This window comes from Electrona antarctica, assembly GCF_951216825.1.
Source record: "Electrona antarctica genome assembly, chromosome: 22".
Classification (NCBI taxonomy): domain Eukaryota; kingdom Metazoa; phylum Chordata; class Actinopteri; order Myctophiformes; family Myctophidae; genus Electrona; species Electrona antarctica.
Genome location: NC_136805.1, coordinates 20,168,941 through 20,184,492, shown reverse-complemented (window position 1 = coordinate 20,184,492; position 15,552 = coordinate 20,168,941). Strand labels below are relative to the sequence as shown.

Here is a 15,552-nt window from a genome sequence, read left to right as displayed (position 1 = left end):
TTTACAAATACAAAACTATAAATGGCTAAAATATTATATCAGATATGTGGTTCTGATTTGACTGACAACCAATACAAATATATACAATATAATTAGTTATGGATATCTAAAACGTACTCACCGCAGAGCCAATATTATACAATAATAAAACTACCCTATAATGAATGTTTTATTCCTTAATCTACAGTACAAGAATGTAAAATAATGTAAAATAATTCCATTGAACAGTGACATTTCTTTTGTAATGGACGGTTAAAAAAACCCAAATTGCTGGATATGTTTGCCTTCACTTTGTGTTTCCCTTCAAGGTTCCTTCTATACTGTGAGTAGCCTACAATTCAAACCAGACAGCTGGATATTAGGGCACAGAGTAGGGATAGGGCTAGGGGATAGGGCAGAGTAGGGCTGTCAGAATATCTTTTTTTAAATAGTCAAAATACTCTGACAGACCCTGTATTAGTGTGATATCTGATGCCAATGTCAGTATGTATGTGTATGCATGCATACCTAGTACAGTTTAATAATAGACTGATGTCACTGATGTTTGATACTACATAATAAAATGTAAAAAATATCAAATTGCAGACATTATGCTATTAAAAACATTGTAGTTAACAACAGAGCTTTTAACTCCTCCTGAAATGGAAGGTGTCTAAGGCTATAGGGTTGGAATTGTAAGTGCTGAAAATGTAAAAGACACCCTTAGCACCAGAACATGTCACATTAACACGATCACAGCTGGGCTAGCTAATCTTAACTACAGTTCTATGAGTCCTGCTCTAAGAGTCAAGATGAATTGACAATGTGTAAAAACTAAAAAATGATCAGTACCTGGTAAAATGTAAAATAAATTACTAGACAAATATCGTTTCATCCCTATAAACCTGCATAATATACAGTATGTGTATCAAACAGAATTGACCAATCATTCAGGATTGAGCAGGCTTTGGTGACACACGGTTAGCATCCAGGTAAACAGTCTGTGTGGAGAGCAAAAGAGGTGGAAACATGCTCAAAACCCATGCATGGCTATAACCTTTTAACTGGGTGTAAACTGGATACTTTTTTTTTTGTTATATATATAATTTTTATCCCACGATTTTGTAACCAATTTTTCACCCCTGTGTCAATTATCTAATGTGATCCTGGGCTCTACACACCCTCCGCCAACCTGGGGAGAGCAACGGACTTGAACTCAGGCTTCAAAAACTGGATACTTCTGAAAACAATCCAGTCGAATATGTGGTCTCTGAAATCCATTCTTACTCCTCAAGGTGCTAATCGGATTGTAAACGATGACCGACGCATGGTAGAGGAAGTCTTGGCCGCCCCGGATATCCTAAACGTCCTCTACCATCAGTCCAGCAGTGCTGGACAGATTTCTATGAGAGGTGGAGGTAAAAATAGGGTGTAACCCTACCAGTCCAGAAGCCTTATATCTCCGACGCCAAGGAGATTTTTCCCATGCAGGAGAGACAGCTTTGTGAAGAAGACATGCGTATTACACAGCTGAAGAAAAGATATGTATATCTGAGTGAAACCAGTCAGTTAAACTCCTTTACATGGAGGGAGTATGTGGTATCAGGGCCTCTTGGACGCACATTTGGCTGGGGACCTGGCTCCTGACTGGATAGGGGACCTGGCCGCTGACTGACAGACAGGTGACATGGCTGGTGATTTGGCCGACTTCTTGGACGGGCTGCTTTCACAGGGTGCAACCTTGACATGGATGAACAGAGAGGCGGGGGACAAACTGGAGCCGTCAACTTTAAGCAGACGAACATGACGGTAACCTGGGGATGTTAGATGGAAAAGGTCAGGATGGAGAGCATTTGCCGTTCATAACATCTTAAATTGCAGTGTATGGGATTTCCTTAAAGATGGAATGCCGTGATTTCTTTCCACCCTAAAACCAGGTATTATTATTAAGGAAGAAGATTTTTTTTCAAGGTTTCAGTCTCCAGTAGGAAACCCTAAATACAAAAAAAATACATTATTGCACATAACAACCACACCAAGACCAAGGGGTCTAATGAAGTACTGTCACCTCATAAACACATGACAAACTGGAAAAAAATACAAAGATCACGGCACTCCATCTTTGACATTAGCTTCACACACCTGTACGTATGCTTGTGAAGGGCAAGGTGTACTGCCCGAGGAAGTCATTCCTGGAGGTGTAGTCATGGTCCTCCACCATAAAGCGCACCAGGGCCAGATCAGGGACATGGATGGTAAAGTTAAAGGTGCAGTCCCACCGAGGGTTAAAGCCTGAAACACAGCAACCAGGCGTTTATGATCGACAGGTTGATCTTTTTGGTTGATGGTGGAGCAATTTGAACCTAAACAAAAAACAATCCATTCATATTGTATGTTGACAAATCACACCCAGGTTTGCTGGTTTGAAAGTGAAACCCAATATAGCATATCAGAGGAGTGGTTCAGCGTGAATGAACACAGGAATGTCCCTGGCTGCATATCAATGGTCCTTCCTTGTTTAGGACTATAGGCTGCTACTACTACTACTACTACCAAACCACAGCTAATGAGATGAGACGAAGGGCCAATTTTGGGTCAGTTTGGGCCAAGTCATATCCATTTCGAATGGAAAGAATCATCTAATCATTAAAAGATTTCTGCAGCCAGCAAGATGACAGTCTGTTTTCACAAAGCTGGTTGGTAAAGTTGCTCCAGTTGGACGAGTCAGCAGACATTACCCACATGCCCAACTGTGCATTTTCATCAGATTGGTGTTTGATGAGGTAGTGCGTTCTGCATTTTGTCACAGTGATGGCTTTCAGTCAAAGTACTTCATCTTACATTTACGATTCATTAGTCCCTGATTAGACAGCTAGTGGAACAAGCTGTCTTATGAAGTTATCAGTGTGATACTGTAGGTGATGGAATTAACTTATTGGTAAGGTAGAAAACCAGCAACAGAACGAGGAGGATCACGGTTGTGCAATAACATTAAATCTATTAAATGAACATGATCAGAGCATCAAAGTTATGACAGCAGAATGGGTGTTTAGTGTTTACCATTGTTATCAATGCGTTGGGTTTTCTTCTTGTTGTTGTCTATGGGGGCACCATGTGTTTCCACCCACACCTGAGGGTCCACAATGGAGCTGGGCTTGTCCCACTCTGGCTTGGGCAGCTGCTGGGCTGAGATCACCTGGGACAAGAGCAATAATTCAACATGATGACCACACCATGTTATATCCTATGGCAGGGGTCGTCAACATTTTTTCAGGCCGACCCCCATTACATATTGCGGTTCATGATAAATGTGTGTTTTCAGACATTTAACAACTTAAAACCCTCAATACTTTGTAAACTTGACCATTGGCTCGGTTGTGCTCTTTTTTTCCTATACACCAAACCTCTTCGTCGAAAATAGCCGATCTACAAGCTATATCCATACTGCATGTAGATCTGATATTTTGGCTAAATGTTCCCCCCAGAATATGGATGCGAGGGTTCCAGTGGTTAATGTAAAAACAAAAAAAGTCCCTATAATACAAAGATCTGGCGGACCCCTTTAAGTATCTCTTTAAGAGTCCCTGTTGAAGACCCTTGTCCTATGGTAAAGTGAAAGATCAGAGTAAGCAGTATAAACCCTAGTCAACACAGTGAGCAGCTAATGTATGTGCTAAGAAAGCAACTATATGCTACAAATTAGGAATAACATCAATGATACAGTTGATACTGTCATCTAGGTTCTAGTGTGTCATCTATCTATTTGTAATTGTTAGGGCTGTAACGGTTCCCAAATTCATAGTTCGGTTCAATACCATATAGTGGTGTCACGATTTGGTACATTTTGGATAAAGCAAAAAGGTTTAAATCTATCCATCTCTCCATCCATCCATCCATCTATGCATCCATCCATCCATCCATCCATCCATCCATCCATCCATCCATCCATCCATCCATCCATCCATCTATCTATGCATCCATCCATCCATCCATCCATCCATCCATCCATCCATCCATCCATCCATCCATCCATCTATCTATGCATCCATCCATCCATGCATCCATCTTTATTCCTAGGTGCAATTGTCTTACCCGTATGGTGAGCATGACAGGCTTGTGGCCGGGCCCTCCACCAACATTCTCTGGGTGGAACTTGGTGTTAGGATGGCACATGAAGGGAGGTTTGAGGACATAACCACTTAGCCCATTGGGCAGGAACCGCCCCTGATTCAGGTCCATCTGCTCACCAGGCGTCTGGAAGTTCAGTGCCACTGGAGCAAGAATGACCATAATGAGCTTTAAAGGTTAAGGACACTTTAGTAGAGATTTGGGTCGTTGCCAAGTTGCCATGCTGTAACTCCAGTCCAAAGGTGGGCAAGAAATAAAAAATAATTGCTCCATTGATTAGAGATTGATCATTCAAAATATGCTCCCCACAGCAAAACCACTCTTTAGGCTCTCTTTTAGCTAATTCTGACCATGTAGAATACCACCATACCCTGCAGTACTGGTATGGTGGTATTCTCTCTCTCTCTCTCTCTCTCTCTCTCTCTCTCTCTCTATATATATATATATATATATATATATATATATAGAGAGAGAGAGAGAGAGAGAGAGAGAGAGAGAGAGAGAGAGAGAGAGAGAGAAAAATATATAAATAAAGAGTTGATTTTACTAGTTGAAGATCCAGATCCGCAGATCCAGTCCAGGTTCTAATACAAAATATCAAAAACAATAGGAAGTTAAAAGAAAATCTACTTGATGTACCAATTACTGTCAGAATCAACTTTGTCCGCATTTGTTTTTATGGGCTAAAAGAGAAATGTAATATAGTTATAGTTTGAGAACCACTGATATAAAAACATAGGATTTTAAGAAAACTGTCATGATTTAGAAGACATTTGTAGAATCTCATCTCAATGGGTTAAGCTATTTATCTCTGATTCAAAGCGGTTTTGCCCCCTGAATGCTAGTGTTAATGATTGTAAACAAGAAACTTGTCTAAAATCAAATCTGGCTTTAGTGGTTAAGATTGTGAGGATGCTATACTGTATGTGAAACACACATTTGTCTTGGCATTGTCTCAGTGAACTCTCACCAATCTGGCAGCCTCCGTTCCACATCTCCTGAGGGTTGTAGTTGGAGGACTGCAGGCGCTGGCCAGAGGGGTAGATCCTGCTCAACTGGTGGCTGTTGTGACGCACAAAATGCACCCCTGGAGTGGGAAATGGAGGGAAGGCCTTAAATTGTTTACATTCCCACTAGAGATGGGACGTTTAAATGGCTAACTTTGTACACGGGGAAAGAACCATAAACATGTTTAATTGTATGTCTATTTGTATTCACTCTTTCCCTCATACTCATAAGTCTCCCCATCTCTCGCGCACACACACACACACACACACACACACACACACACACACACACACACACACACACACACACACACACACACACACACACACACACACACACACACACACACCATACCATTCTCTTTGATGTGTTTAAGAGCCTCGCTCTCAGAGAAGGAAGACATGTTGGTGGCAGGCTTCCTGGCGGCGTGCTCAAAGTCTTTGAATGGAACACTGCGCGTGTACACTACCAGATCTGACAGCTCTGCACTCAGTTTAGACACACATGGTTGCTGGGGAGGTACACAACACATACACATTTATAAAACAACCATCCATTTAGAGAAAGGATCAATTAAACCCTATACCTGTGGTGCTCAAATTGGGGTCCAACAAATTATACAGTATTATCATCAGAATCAGTTTAACCCCTTTAACGCCTCTGCTTTGGTTATTCGAAAATAGCCAATCCACAAGCTCACAACCAACATGGTGTGAACTTGTAGATCGGTTATTTTTGAGAATAGTGAAACAACTATGAAAAATCTTTTTTTCTTTTTGCCTTTTTCTAATTGTCAAAATTTGGAAATAAACCTGAACATGTTTAACACAAATCTTCTCTTATGAGGACCCTGGCACAGAATATTTTGAGGGTCTGTGGCTGAAGAACTATCTATTTGCTACTTTGCATGAAAATGCAAAGGATTATTGTCCATGCAGTAATACAGTAGCATCTGCTACTGTATTAATGTTGTTACTTATACTATCCGCAGTTTCCCTTTGCTAGTGCATACTCTAATCACTGGTTCAATGTACCGTCCGGGGACACCCAAGGGTCCTTGAGGGTTCTAAATGGGTCTGACTCTCCAGTTAAATGAATGATAGTACACTCTTACGGGGGTCCATGGCCTATCAAACTGGGGGTCTGTGAAATTAAAACGTTTGAGAATGAGAACCATGCACTGCAGTACAGTAACTATGGCTAGGGTATCCTGCCTACCTTTGTGCTGGCTGTCTTAGTCCTGGGTTTGCTTTCGGCTCGGCTGCTCTCCTCATCCGAGGAACTGTCTGAGGAGCTAGAGGAACTCTCCTCCTCTGGCACTCGCTCCTTCTTTGCTTTCACCAGGATCTTCCCCTTTAGGTCCTGGACACACATAATGCGCAAACACATGCACGCACACGCACGCACACACATGCACACACACACACACACCAATGTAATATATTTGGATGATGCTGTGATAATAACAGCCTACCCGATGTTGAACATTGTCCGAATACCCATATTCCGTGCCTCGGCGCTATAAGTCAAGTGCCCGTTGTTTCATGTGTGCTAAGCATGGAGGTTTGCCTCGCACCATCGCTTTAGGATGGGGTGCCATAGTTTAGTTACTTCTTCTGTTTTGTATGAGTCTATGGAGTTATCATTGCTCTAATAAACCCCCAGGTTGTGGTTCTAATATACAAATATGAAATATGTCTTCCCTGTGTATTTTCGTTTTCTTCCTGAAAGCTGAAAGCCTTTGTAGTCAAAAGGCCCAATCGAAATACACTGCTTCATTTAGTGACACACTAAAATCAGCCCCTCCCCACAGCTGTGATGTCGACTTAACAAGTCGACTTCCACAGGGTGGTCGACAGTGGGTAGTTAGCTGCGGCAGCCAGAATATGGAAGATTACCATGTTTTCACATCCGGGTTCCTCGCTCACAGACCTCCATTGTAAGAAGGCTTGTGCTAGCAGTAGCTCACAATGTTTATCTTTCGCCAGAAATGTTGGGAGCGATGCAATGTAAAATTACAAATCAGATCCTAACATCGGATGGAGGATGTTCAACACGGACATCGCTCGTAGTTTCAGAGATAACAGCCAAAGAAGATTCTACTTTTAACCCTATGGAATGCGCGCACACATTTCCTTGTGCTGGGTGTGACGAAGGCGTTGCCTAGCAACCGGCTCAAGTTGATTTTCAGCGAGACAGTTTCATATCGACAAAGTACATTAATTGACAGAGAATTCCGCTAAAAGTTCAGGTGGGTGGTGCTAATTGTGAAAACCAGGTATACTTAATGAACTGGTGGGTGTGGCCACATAAAAAAAACATAATTTTAACACATTCTGTGCACTTTTTTGAAAAAAGTCATCCTCCTAGTATAATCATAATACCTGATGTTCATGTTTTAAGGGAGGGGGGAAATCCAATCCAGAATTCGACGGGTCGGGTAGGCCAATCAGGGAAGCCGATGCATACATTCCCTCTCCGCAGAACCGTGGTCAAACAAATATTTGTAATTTTTGGTTCATGGAAACTGTTCGTCCAATTAAATTGCCATTTGGCGGGGGCACACCTCTTCATATGGTCATATGAGACACACACGTCAAGTTTGAGATTCAGAGTAATATGGCAATGTTTGGCCCAGTAGTATGCAATATTAGCTGCAGAAGGGTAGACACACAAACCTGAGCAAATGCAAATGCATGATAGAAAATATTATGCAGTGACCTCAAGGGATTGTGGTTACTGGGGCAAGTAACAAACACACGCACGCACGCACGCACGCACACACGCACACACACACTAACACACACACCTACACACATACCCACGCACAGACCATAGGTTGCGATTATGGGCTAAATTTGGAATAAGTGGGACACTGAAGAGCAGATGGTCCCCAGAAGTCCTCTCCAACACAAACAGTCTGTCATCTCCTTTACATAATATACTCCCAACTAACAGCATTTGCAATTGTTTGCAAATGCTTCAGAACTAGATGGCTGCATCTCCAGTCTCCTAGGGGGAAACCTCTGGATGTGAAATAGACACACCAGATTGAAATTCTCACAGCCTGTGAGTCATCAGCTATTTTTAACCTTGTCCAAACTCACCGTCTCCTGGAAACAAGCTCCCAGAACCACACGGCAAAATATTGCATTACACCTCACCTAGTGATGTGATCTCTCTTATTCTGAATTACAATATAGAAAATAAAAGTTTAATAATGCACAGTAAATCCTTAGTGTTAATTCAATGTAATAACACGTCTAATTAAAACTTGGATTTTACTGTGTGAATATATTATAGTCAAAGTAACCATGGTGGGCTGGCTCATGTTTTGCAGATAACAACAGAGATTCTCTTACTGCCTGTTAGGCAGTTTGACATGTGTGCCTACTTTTGTGAATAATAATACAAATGATGTGCCCACTTAACATTTTGTGAATAATAATAATACAAATAAAAGTGTGCAGCGGGGAAGGCTCGCCAGATTGTACTATCCCTCACGCCTGAGGCTACCCAGACACACAATGTGACTGTAGCATACCCAGGTCATATTGTACTATCCCTCACGCCTGAGGCTACCCAGACACACAATGTGACTGTAGCATACCCAGGTCATATTGTACTATCCCTCACGCCTGAGGCTACCCAGACACACAATGTGACTGTAGCATACCCAGGTCATATTGTACTATCCCTCACGCCTGAGGCTACCCAGACACACAATGTGACTGTAGCATACCCAGGTCATATTGTACTATCCCTCACGCCTGAGGCTACCCAGACACACAATGTGACTGTAGCATACCCAGGTCATATTGTTAACAGTCTGTCAGTGGTTCCCAAAGTGGTGTCCAGGTACCCTCAGGGTTTGTTGAGGGGGTTCTAAATGGACTGTCACGGGGCAACCCGTGCCCTACATACATATGCATCAAACTGCTTTCTACAACATGCAAGGACTAATGTTTTAAACTAGTGTGTTAAACTGTATGTTCACTAGCCTCGGTCCCAGGCTCACTTAACTGCGAAAAGAAGAGCCTGGTCACAACGTAAGGCAAAGAAGCTATCGGCGGACGTATCCTCCGGAACATCCATCAGATGTATTTCCCCCGGATACGATATTTTCCCGACCAATCACAACACTTGTTTCATTCGCGGAGAATGTGAACTGATTTGTAAAGCATCAACGTCATTTCCTTGTTTCGGTGGGGACTAGTAAACACAGCCGCACCGCGTGACGTAGTTATCTTACACGCAACACTTCCGCCACTTCCGCTGATAGTCTTTTCAGCGTAGGTCATGCCCAGGGTGTATGTTCACTGATTTGTTAGTTGTCTCCCCTGCACTGCTGGTGGAAATTCCCTTGATTAGGAATGGGCCAAGTGCTGTGCAGGTGAGGGGTGTTTCTTATGCTTTGAGTAATTGTCATTGAGTTTCATGCTAATTTATACTTAACGCATTATTTAGGAATGTATAGGTTACTGTCATGCAAGGCGTTATTTATGGAAGTATTTATATTGAAAGTATGTATTGAGAAGAAGGGCTTCTAATTGATTGTTTCCTGTGGTAGGATCCACTCCTATTTAATGGTTAATGTGGTTAAACGCTAACGTGACATGGATGCGTTCCAGGTCTCAATGGATTAAGGGAGGCTGCAGGGACAGACGGATGTGATGGCATCTGCATTTGTATGGATAAGACCCGGTTCCTGGCTTTTAAAGCAATGGTGATAAACTGTGCTGTCGAAATCTCAAGCAAGTCGGAAAGAATAAAGATGGTGCTGGAAGCAGCCAGAAGATTCTTGAGTGTGGTGGATGTCACTGGGGAAGATCTGGACGGTGTGCTGAGGGAGGATTTCTCAGTGCCTGAGGGTCTGAGTAACTGAATGGAATAGGGGATGGGGTGGGATCACAATGGGTGGACATTAACTTTTTATTTTAGTCGTGTTTTGATATGGCAGTTATAGTTTAAGTTTGATCCATAATTTGGGTCAGAAGGTGGCGGTAATGCTCCAAACTCTGGATGCCAACCGCCGTTAAACAACAAAAAGAAGAAGAAGACGGATGTGGGCATGGATGTGGGCTTTGACACAGATAACATCCCTGAGGGAGAGCTACAGGGCCTTGTGTGATCAAGGTACAGCCTGAAGAGAGTTCTCATCCTGTTTGGGTTTTGTTAAGGAGTGTTGCCCAAGTATTTATTTATCTTTTTGTCCTTTATTTTGTTGCCTGTAATCTAGTTTGTTATTGAGGATTATTGCACTGAACAATTGTCTGGACTTTGGTGAAAACTTAGGAGTTTTGGGGAAAAATAAAGACTTCTTGGAGCCGTTCGGGCAACTTCACATGGACCATTATATGTCCGACGTTTGTCCGTAACTCTGAGGTTGTTCAAAAGAACCACCGGTCTAAGTAACCAGGGATCCAATGCTCCTTACCTCCGGAGAGGGCAGGCAGTCTGGCTGCAGTCCGTTGAGGGGCTTGGTCAGCAGCTTGTCTCCCAGGATGGAGCGCAGGTGGCGGGCCATGACTGTCTGCTGCTCAATGGAGCAGTGGTTCTCCAGGGACAGGATCAGAGGGTAGGGAGACGCCTGGGAGGTGAGGGGGCACAGATGGGTGCTGGCATCATCACACAAGTAGCTATGTTAACAACTTAAGCCTTGGTGAAATTGGGTAAAAAATGGTCAAAAATAGCCGATATACAAGCTCACAGTGTGTCGGGATATGACATGCCCAAGCTAGGGATGCCAGGTTCTAAGTGGCTAACTAATGTTTTTGTCTTCATAATTAATACAGTAGGTTCTTGCAAAGTCTCTGTGCGAAAGTGGTAGTTTCTACACATGTACTGTACTGAAACAAGCGCTGTTGAATCCACTCAATAGCTGCCCTCACCTTGAAGGCGTACTCATTGATAACCTGAATGACTTCCACAAAGGGCACTTTAGAGGTCAGTGTGTGTCCATGATAGATGACCGGCTCGCCTCGGTCTCCGTCCCAACAGTCCAGCTCCACACAACGACAGCCGTGGTTCAGAGCTCTGACAGAGACAGGACGGGAACAGTGTTAGTGTACAAACTGCTCTACTGCATACTGTATCCATTTGGGATGGGGGGGTGTTGTTATCCTATACACCAGTGGTTCTCAACCAGTGGTCCGGAGACCACGAGACCAGTGGTTCTTGAGGAGGTTCCAACTTTCCAGCTAAATGATGGAAAGTTGGTAACCAAATGGACCCTTATAGATCTTTATGTCACATTTTTTTTCGGAAACCCGACGGAAAAACGCAACTATCTTTAACCGTTGCTTTTCCTTAGAGACCGTATCTGATTACATTTTGGGGGTAACTTGGCCAAGTTCAAAGGTCACAAAAAGGTAATTTTAACATAAATTGTCATTGTAGTCAAACTGAGAACAAAATGGATGTGACCCTCCTCACCAGGGTCACATATGGCCAAAACATATTTTGACCCATCATGTGACCGTGACCCAAACATCTGTGCCCCCACAAACAAAACCAAAAACATGTAAAACATGTTGAGCAAAACAATGTTTTGAAATTGACGGTACAGTAGGCACCAGTCCACAACCACTTCACTGCCACATAATTGTAGTTGCCGCAGCACAGTAGTTAAGCAATGGTTTCTCAAAATAGATTTGGTTTATTTTGTCAAACTGTCACTTGACCAGTATAGAGATCCATGCCAGGACCAGGAATATGGTCAATGTCTATTTGTAAAATTCTATTATGCTTGTTCTCACAAGTAGCCTATAGTAAGACCTGAATTTAACCCATTTTGGGCGGGAACCCCTTTTGGTGTTTCAAGCATTCTGTTATACTTTAGCTATTGAAAAATAGCAGATCTACAAGCTCATAGCGTGCCACTCGGTGGCACGCTATGAGCTTGTAGATCTGCTATTTTTGAAAAATCGTAAAAATGCGGCACAAATCTTTGAATAGGTATATATTCTTTCAGAGCGAACGTTTTTTTTATTTCGACGTCTGGCCTAAATGGGTTAAAGGACATTGGACAGTAGTCCCATCCCATTGGACAGTAGTCCCATCCCATTGGACAGTAGTCCCCTCCCATTCTCAAGAGCACCTTGATGCCCTGGTCCATTGGTACCTGATGTAAGGCTCAATGCTGCTGTCTCCAGTGAGCTGGTCCTTGGTGAGGTAGGTGTTGTGAGAAGAGCAGATAAAGTAATGAGACAGTGGGTGGCTCATGTCCTGGAAGACTCTGCTATGGTCCGGGTCAAACACACAGTTCTCCTTGGACAGCATGTATATGGTGAAGCCGTTGGCCGTCATGAACTGGTTCTTCTGGGCTGCACTGGGCCAGAGACACACACATCAGTCAACAAAGGAGGAGAGACAAGTAGTAAAAAAGAAAATCTAATCCAAGTGATAATTGTAGCACTTGACAACCTTGCAGGCTTATGCAAATGCTAAAAATGTAATTTAGATAGCATGTTTTGTTGTGCACAAGCTCAATCCCAGACTGGGAATACTCGTCTAAAACTTCTACAATACAATTGGCTTATGAGAGTGTACATCACACCAGTTAAACTTAATAAGGATAATTGTAATATTCCAGATGTATGCACCAGATGCGGTGAAGATAGAGGCACATTGTTCCACTGTCTATGGTCCTGTCCAAAATTGAAATACAGAAGATTTTGTCAATAAATATTGTACCAGAACCAAAGTTCTTCCTGCTCGGTCTATATCCGGAGGGACACAAGATAAAGCGTAATGAACAAATGTTTATAGATATATGTATTTTACAAGCTAAGAGAGTGATAGCATTGACCTGGAAGGGGCCGTTTTATAAGATACATAAAGAACAATAATTTGTCACATTTAATGGATGGAGCTGAAGAGGAGTAGTGCTGTTGTTGTTGTTTTCTTTTGTTTGTTTGTTTTTTGTTATTGTTGTTTTGCTTTCTTTATATCAGTAATTGTCTTGTACTGTTCATTGTTGTTGTTTTTTTTGTATTTTGTATTGTCATTTGTGTGTAAAAAAGGAAAATAAATACATTGTTGAAAAAGATAGCATGTTTTGTAGACAGACAGATGCCAGGTCATTGTTGACCAGCCTGGCATCCTATAGTGCTTATAGTTTCGATGTACAGATTATTGTCTTTGTTTGGATATTCTACTGTTAGACTGATGATCGGTTCTTGGTTTACTTATAATCCTGGATGACTATTTCTATGCATTTCATGTATTACCTTGTGTTGCCCTTGCTTACTGTAAATCGCTCTGGATTAAGAGAGCCCCTGCTACTGTAAATGCATGCCTAAATTGTAAATGATTGTAATTGCAATTTGAACTGTTAGTTCTTCTTGTCATGATTTTTTTCAGAACTTGAATGCAGGGGAATACCATTAGCCTCACATAGCCAGATTTATCTGCCTTTGCAATGCATAGGCAGAGCAGTGTGATATTGTCTGGCTACGCAAGGCTAGGAATACATAGGAAGGGAGACCACACGTGAGTCAAACGTTTATTTAACTCGAATGTGAACTTGTCAGTGTGAACTTGTCAGCAATCATGCAGTTGTGTCTGCAGTGTGCGGGTTGTGTGGAATGTGCTGTGTGAGTATATAAAGGTGAAACACAAAACAGACAAAAAAGGGTTGGGCCAGGTGGACACCAAGGCTGCCGGCATAGGGCCAGGTGGACACCAAGGCTGCCGGCATAGGGCCAGGGCCGTCACACAACTGGCAGTTGTGGGGCTGCCCAGTGCCCACTCCCACCTGCAACTGTATTTTAGATGTTTTTGAATGGAAAGACCTCAGGTGGGTAGGGTGGGAATATCAGCAACAGCACTGAACATCAGCACCCCCCCAGGGCTGCTGCCTCAGCCGTAGAATCTTTCCCTCATGACAGCTTGTCCCCCATAAACTTTCAAGGGAAACAATCCTGTTTCAATGGACACTATTAGTCGCACTACACTACAGGCAACATCCTCAAGACCAAGGGACTGATCCTAGCTTTCAGAAAGAAAGCTAGCTCCCCTCTGGAACTTCTGTGAATTAAAATGAATGAGATGGAATGTATCAACAGCTAAGATACCACTGACCAGGGAGCATCAGAACAAACTGGTAGCACTTTCACAACAGTTTGTTCCCAGCGGCTATCAGACTATACTTGCAAATTCAGCCTGGAATAAAACACGCTGCCCATGCACACATGCACTTACTGTACATGCACTTACTGTACATACAGTATGCATGTATGCGAGCACACACGTGTGCACACGCACGCACGCACGCACGCACGCACGCACGCACGCACGCACGCACGCACGCGCACACACACACACACACAAACACACAAACACACACGCATACATCCTCAGCAGTCTGTGTGTGTGTGTGTGTGTGTGTGTGTGTGTGTGTGTGTGTGTGTGTTATGATGCATCGACGACGTCGTACCCCATTCGTTGAGCTCGTAGCTGAGGATGAGGCTCTGCGCGTGGACCAGCGAGGCGTCTTCACCCTGGTCCTTCAGGAAGTCCCTCAGGTCGGTGGTGGACAGGACACAGCTGTTGGCAGAGTAACGCGCGAACACAGCGTCCAGCTCGGGTCTCCGCATCAGCTCCCTGCAGAACAGCTCGATCTCCCCGTGGTCCAGACGGCCGTCTGCCGAACGGTCACACTTCTGCAGTGGTGGAAAAACGGCATTGCAGTAAATCACACAAGTATTGTGAAGGTTAATAAACTAAACTATACAGGGTTCTATCCTCTCTACACTACAGTATGTACATTTTGGCAACCTATTTATTTTAGCCGATTAAGTGTGTGCGTGTGCATGCATGCGTCATGATGCGCATGTGTGTGCGTGCGTGCGTGCGTGCGTGCGTGCGTGCGTGCGTGCGTGCGTGCGTGCGTGCGTGCGTGCGTGCGTGCGTGCGCGCGTGCGTGCGTGCGTGCGTGCGTGCGTGCCTACACCCACCTGGAAGAGGTTGCGTGCGTACTGATCACTCAGGTCGATATTGATCATCTGCAGCAGTGTCTGCACCTCCTCGTAGCTCATCTTACCGTCGTGGTTCTCATCAGCTCGGCTCAGGTAGGCATGGATCCAGGTAGACATGCAGTCAAGGACAGAACACTTAGAGATGGCAGCTACAGTTGGGTGCCACCGATATTGTCCCTTATCATTTGACCCATTTAGGCCTGGCCTCAAAATTAAAAAAAAAATCCTTCTAAATCCTCCAGTTTTCTGAAATAAATATTTTCACGATTTTTCAAAAATAGCAGACCTACAAGCTCGTAGCGCGCCACTCGGTGGCGCGCTATGAGCTTGTAGATCTGCTATTTTTCAATAGCTAAATTATAACAATGTTTAAAACACCAAAAGGGGTTCCCGCCCAAAATGGGTTAACTGTCCTTTTGCGCAGATCACGCAAACCTCAGCAAAAAGAAAAGGACAA

General features: G+C 43.4%; 1 protein-coding gene across 1 annotated transcript in view; it reads right to left on the bottom strand.

Annotated features, from left to right (window-relative positions):
* Positions 1 to 1,581: 1,581 nt before the first annotated feature.
* The window catches only part of LOC306915019 (1-phosphatidylinositol 4,5-bisphosphate phosphodiesterase delta-3-A-like), a gene marked incomplete at both ends in the record, with an annotated part of 27,245 nt that continues 13,274 nt past the window's right edge, over positions 1,582 to 15,552 (bottom strand). Inside the window, 12 exons of the mRNA XM_079492265.1 lie at positions 1,582 to 1,793; positions 2,122 to 2,271; positions 3,040 to 3,175; positions 4,072 to 4,250; positions 5,078 to 5,194; positions 5,470 to 5,626; positions 6,334 to 6,477; positions 10,553 to 10,705; positions 11,007 to 11,151; positions 12,239 to 12,440; positions 14,555 to 14,780; positions 15,075 to 15,204. Coding sequence (XP_079348391.1) covers positions 1,582 to 1,793; positions 2,122 to 2,271; positions 3,040 to 3,175; positions 4,072 to 4,250; positions 5,078 to 5,194; positions 5,470 to 5,626; positions 6,334 to 6,477; positions 10,553 to 10,705; positions 11,007 to 11,151; positions 12,239 to 12,440; positions 14,555 to 14,780; positions 15,075 to 15,204 — 1,951 coding nt within the window. The remainder of the gene's footprint in view (positions 1,794 to 2,121; positions 2,272 to 3,039; positions 3,176 to 4,071; positions 4,251 to 5,077; positions 5,195 to 5,469; positions 5,627 to 6,333; positions 6,478 to 10,552; positions 10,706 to 11,006; positions 11,152 to 12,238; positions 12,441 to 14,554; positions 14,781 to 15,074; positions 15,205 to 15,552) is intronic.